General features: G+C 39.1%; 1 protein-coding gene across 2 annotated transcripts in view; it reads left to right on the forward strand.

Annotated features, from left to right (window-relative positions):
• Positions 1-1,780, forward strand: part of ube2ia (ubiquitin-conjugating enzyme E2Ia) — a 39,990-nt gene extending 38,210 nt beyond the window's left edge. For both annotated transcript variants that reach the window (XM_028814467.2, XM_028814466.2), the window contains one exon: positions 1,129-1,780. In XM_028814467.2, the coding sequence (XP_028670300.1) occupies positions 1,129-1,192 (64 nt within the window). In that variant the 3' untranslated portion in view covers positions 1,193-1,780. The remainder of the gene's footprint in view (positions 1-1,128) is intronic.
• Positions 1,781-6,000: the final 4,220 nt, after the last annotated feature.

Genomic DNA, 6,000 nt, shown 5'->3' on the forward strand with positions numbered 1-6,000 from the left:
AAATGGGTTTACATTCATACTGTTCAATTTCCCAATCAGTATATGAGGCTGTATAGTATTGAACGCTGAAGAAAAATCCAAAAATAGTGCTTTGACATATGAACCAGGCTGATCAAGTAAGGTGTAGATTTGATGTAAGATAACAAGCACAGTGCATCTTCCACACTTCTTCTGTTTGCACAATAAGTAAATTGATTGTTGTCTTGAAAAGACACACTTCTCTTCTGTATCCATGGGCCAAAACACCCATTTTTCTTCTTTCTTTGCAGCTTCATTATATGAATTGTACTTCTAGCTGAGTACTCATTGGTTGTTAAATCGCACACACCAGCTCCCACACCTACGACTTACATCTGTTTAATTTTGTCGTGGCTATTTGCAGAGTGCTTTGACTGAATCATTAGGGATGTCGCATCACAAAATTTTTGGTTGCTGAATTGATAGCATTCACACAGGGAAAAGATGCAGATAAAAAATGGACTGGTAGCAAAAGCCTTTTTAGTTCACTGTTTATGTAGGATCTGGATCTATACTTCTAGTGTCCTGATTTTCTCATAGCATGTTCATTTCCAATCCATAAACTCTATTCAAATGTTTTTAAGACCAACATATTTAATTTCTGCATTTTAACAGCACTTAAGAACTGAATTCAAATAAAGCTGGGACTTCTACATCAAGAGGAATGCACAAGCTGTTCATTTTTAAAATACCTATAGAAACCTTTTGAATTTAATGGATCCTTGCAGCAAAGGAAAACAATTTCAAGAATTCACTTAATGATGAAGCCAAATGTTGCAGTTTTAAATTTTTGTTTTAATTTGAAATTCTGGTATTACAGAATTTGAACATTATATACATAGGACTTATTTACAGGGAGTAAAGTAGGAAGTTTGAGAGTAACATGCAAGAAAGTTATTTTAATTTTTTCAGTATGATAAATTTACCCAAGTAAAAAGTTTCTGGACTGCTGCAGGGGGCAGCAAAAGATACAGTGACGATTCTGTGACTAGAATGCAGCATCTGATCTGATTTTTGGATTTTAGTGAGTCGTTTCTTTGATTTGTCTCTTTACCAATTGTGTGTTTTTGTGTTTTTGTTTTGTTTTTTGTTTTTTTTTTTATCTTTCAGCCAAAACAGAGTAGAATATGAAAAGAGGGTTCGAGCACAAGCCAAAAAATTCTCTCCCTCATAAACATCAAGATGGACAATGAAAGGAATCGGTTTGGCAAATTTTTTTCTTCCCACAAAAGTTGCAACATTCTGATGTTTTTCATGGTTTGGCAGACTCACTAAAGAACTGGTATAGCTAATTTGCATTTTGTGTGCCATTTTACTATGTTTGCCATTCATTCTTAAAGTCCCCACAACAATTATTTACTAAATTGGCTTAAAGTTCCTTTACACAGGGTCTCTTCCTTGAAGTCTTTGTATTTTTCATGGTTTAATGATGTAAAAAAAAAAACAAAAAAAAAAAAACTTGCTTTTATTAATATGTCAGTATTTCAACTGCTGTAAAATTATAAACTTTTATACTTTCTATGAATACACTAGTGTCTATAGATTACTTTCCATCTCTGATGCAGCCTTGTTTTTCGGCATGTTGTAAAATAGAGCATCTTTGCTGCCTTGATTGATTGGAGTACTATGACATTTGTTGTGCTGCATAATAGCCACAGTGATTCAGAGGCAGACAATATCTTATTTCTGCATCAGGTTCTTTGTGTTTATATGGTGTTTTTGTCCATGTAAGTGTTTGGAGTAAATAAACTGTTTATACAAAGCTTTAGGTGTTTGGTTTTTTTTTTTTAAGCTAGGGTGTTGTTTTCTATCCATAGCGCATCTGCTTAACTCTGCATTATCTGGTTGTCAACAAAAACTGGCTGGATGTTCATGTCCCCTTTGATGTGATCATTTTACATTTTGGAAGACTGTTCATCTCCTGCTTACTACTTACTTGTATTGCATTACAGTAAATGCTTGCCAGTTAATTTATAAATATGTCTAAAGCCTAGGCATTCTACATAATATATGAATGAAGTTGCATCATGTTAGATTTCATAATTTGCCTAGTCTTTCTATATAAAACAAACCTGTGTGTTCGATAAAATGCTGGCATGAATTTTGGCAGAGTGTTAATAAGATTCGTCAAAAATGAGCAATTCACGATTTCCCTTTCACACTTACTGTCTTTGTTAAGAGGCCAAGCTCGGATCAATAAACAGTTTAGAGTCAAATTTTTGTTGTGCCATGTTGAGAGCTTCTTTACAGTGTGTTCACATCCTTGATTCAGTGTACAACATACCGTACTTAGTTTGTTTGGCTGTGTGAAGCTCCTTTGTGCAGTACTTTACTTCTCCCTCTTCCTTCAGTTCACATTTAGCATTGGTCTCCTAACCAGTGGAAGAGCCTGTAGCTCCTAGGCCTGTCTGTACCTTCTGCCAAATTATATCAAAATTGATGGTAAACTGAGGATGCTATGGCACTGCCACCATACCACACTTTAAAAGGAACTTTTTTTCCTTTTAACAATGTGCATTACATATTTTTGATAAATGCTATCCAAGCATGATACTGTATTTTGTTTAAACAGTGCAGAAAATGTTAATTTTGTTAACTACAGGTATTGCTTACCTCCAACATGATGGCCACAATAGGTTCTGCGTATAATCCATATTACTAACCGAGAATGGTAAACCGGATGGCATGGACCCAGGTACACGGCAATGGACGCAGGAGACGTACTGCGCAGGCGCCGACAGCGCGCGTCTCATAAACCGCCAGCGAAGTGTGATCCACCGCGCACGGAGTCGTCACCGCTCAAAAACGAAAGAGCTCTTGACGTGAAAGAGAAATGAAGCAACAATGTGCCCATAGCTAACGACTACCGACACGGACACACAAAAAAGAGGATTCTGCGCTGCAGCCCAGATTCAAATGGAAGAGGCTACGGAGGCCCCACAGGTCCACAAAGATGGAACGGAAGGCGCAGGAAAGTACGAAAGGCAAAGGCGCCTACACAGCATAGTGAAACCCGACATAGTACTGACGGCGCGGGCATCACCGCCATATTGTGAGTGGCACTACCGCGGAGTGAAGGCGCAGGCGTCACCGCCATATTGTGAGTGGCACTACTGCGGAGTGAAGTTAGGAATAATGTGCTGCTTGGGATTGTACAAACCAGCTCGACTAACGGAGCTACAAACACGAGCCCACATGGATAAAGAAAATAAATGTGGGTGCCTACTACGCGCATCTGAAACTGCGGAAGCAAAGCTGTCTCGACTCCAGAACCAAACAGCTCGACTAACAGAGCTACAAAAACGCGCCAGCATGGACAAATACAATGAACATAGGCGCCTACAACACGCATCTGAAACTGCGGAAGTAAAGTAGGCACGGGGGGTTGGCGAGCGAAGCGAGCAGGGGGCGAAGCCCCCTAGTGTAGTGATAAATGTTTCAGTGCTTCTTTTTAAGCAGAAAGAAGTTAAGCTGATAGGCAAATTTAAACACCAATGTCCAGAGAAATTAATCTTTTTGGACGTATTTTTTTTTTCACCCAGTCTTGACACAAGTGTACATAATTCCTGGGATAGCATGTTTGTGTTGCACAGTTGGTGAGGAATACAAATCGACAGGACTGTGGATCAGCCAAAAAAAATCATTGCTTTTTGAAGATTCTGCCCACTTTCCTATGTAAAGGTGAGTAGTAAGTACTAACTAACACACACAGGATTTACTGTATATGGTCCTAGATCGTGAACTATCTGGTGTTGAAACTAAATAACTGAATCCTCTTGTTAACAGCCTTGTATTTTGACTATTTCTTAATGTACTCCTGTGAATTGTCCATATTCTAAAGTTGCCTCTGTCTTGCAGTTTTGACTACATTAATAATACTTATTTTGGCTTTTTATAGACTTTCCCTAGCAATTTTACGAAGTCAAATCAAAGCAGGCTCCATAAGGGGATTGTCGTGACTCTGGTGGCCTGTGTGGGGTTGATTTGTGCCCAAACCTGCCAGAGCAGGTCCTGAGCCCCTGTGATGATGAATTGAATTAAGCAGGTTGGAGTTTATTTCATAGTGACATAGTTGAAGTCGGGTTGATCGTCACCTCGTCTGTATTGTATTCCATTTCTTAGTGTATTGGTGTCATGGTTCACATTTACATGCACATCTTTGTGATACACTAGATGTTAGTCATTCAGGTTCTACCACATTGACATCATTAATCTAACATTTAAGTTGGAATTTGATTCTGAAAAATTTTATTTGCAAACACTGAGTGCTAAATTCTTGCTTACTGAATGCTGTATGTTATTACTTCATAGTCCTTAGTGTTTTCATTTTCTTTTTCCTGCACAAATATGTTGCTTTTATACAAAAGGAGTAAATGGGGTTTTCATGTTCCTTTTCCCTAGCTGGAGTAGTTAACCCCTTTGCAGTGTCCTGTGAAATGTAGGCCATGTGTCTAATAGGTTTGAGACTTTGTACAAAGTTGCATGTTGTTCAGGGAATTAATGTATTCACCAAACCCCTGCTGAAATGAGTCTGTGTATGTGTAATGAAAGATATAAATTGATCCAAATGTTTCCATGTAGGTTGTGATTAGCTGATGGAGATGTTGAAAGTTTCAAAGCACATCAGGCATTAATGTGAAGGACACTGTGGCCCTTTGCTTAGCAGTTGCCAAGGTGATTTTTCTGAGAACTAGTAAATTGTTCAGCCATAGAGTCACAATAGCAAAAACAATGATTGCTATATAATATACACTAACTGAGAAACAAGTAGAGAACATGGCTAAATGGAGAATGTGTGTAGCTGTGATGGTCAGAGTGTGTCCTTCCTGTCTTTGAACACATTGTGGTTTCTGGCAGCACCCGACACCAGTCTTGTGAACAAAGCCCGTCCACCTCTGTCACGGCTTTCTGTTTCAGGAGAGCATTCAGAGTTCTTTCCCCATTGTCTCTCCTAATCTTCAATAAATGTTAAACATGTCAGTCCCAATGTGTAGCTTACATTAAAACTAAGGGTCCTTTTAATCTTCAGAATGTGTTCTCCAGATCTGTGTTGTGTTCATGTTAGATTTTTAAAAAGAAAAGGAGACAGATCACCTACTGTGGGTGGTAAATGTTTAGGATCCACAGTGTTACATTTGGACATGTAGTTGTAATGTCGTACACACATCCACACTTCCTCATACTGAGGCCAGTTTAGTTGTATCCTAACCTGTGTGACTCCCAGGTTCTTCTCGTAGATAGATGGGTGGAATTCGGCTTTTTACAGAAGCTCTATTTAATTATTATAATTGGCATAATGGAGCACCTGTAGTGTTTCTGGCTGAAAGTCCTCAGTGTTAGGGTGTCGGAGCGTGGAAGTGCAGCGTTGTTAATAATGGCACTCCGTTGTGTTTTTAATTATCTCCTTTGTTACTGGCTCCAGGGGTCCAGAGTGTGTCCCATAACTGCCCTGTTAAGGTGTACTTTCAAGTTTGTATTCCACTCTAGCATTTTACGCCATATATGTAGTACTTTTTACACTCAATTTCATCATCCACAAGTGTGCCCAAGCTCACATTCTGTCCTGTTTCCTTTTGTGATGATTCCAGTGGTTCAGCTTTATTTGTCATTCCACCCTCTTGGTGATGTTCATATAAAAATAGTTTTACTTGCACACCCGGTGTAAACAGAATTTTTTCCCTTAAGGTTTCCAATCAGATGCATGGAAACAGGAATAAAATGTACCTGACATAAGCTGATGTGTTTATGCTATTAATTACAATGAAGTTCTTTATTTTCATGTATTCTCGTTTATCCTGGAGCTGAAGAGTGGTGATACCGATTTGGACATCCGTCCATCCATCCGTTTTCCAACCCGCTGAATCCAAACACAGGGTCACGGGGGTCTGCTGGAGCCAACACAGGGCACAAGGCAGGAACCAATCCCGGGCAGGGTGCCAACCCACCGCAGACCGATTTGGAAATGCAAGATAGAATTTCACT

The sequence above is a fragment of the Erpetoichthys calabaricus genome, chromosome 11 (assembly GCF_900747795.2).
Source record: "Erpetoichthys calabaricus chromosome 11, fErpCal1.3, whole genome shotgun sequence".
In the NCBI taxonomy this organism is placed as follows: domain Eukaryota; kingdom Metazoa; phylum Chordata; class Cladistia; order Polypteriformes; family Polypteridae; genus Erpetoichthys; species Erpetoichthys calabaricus.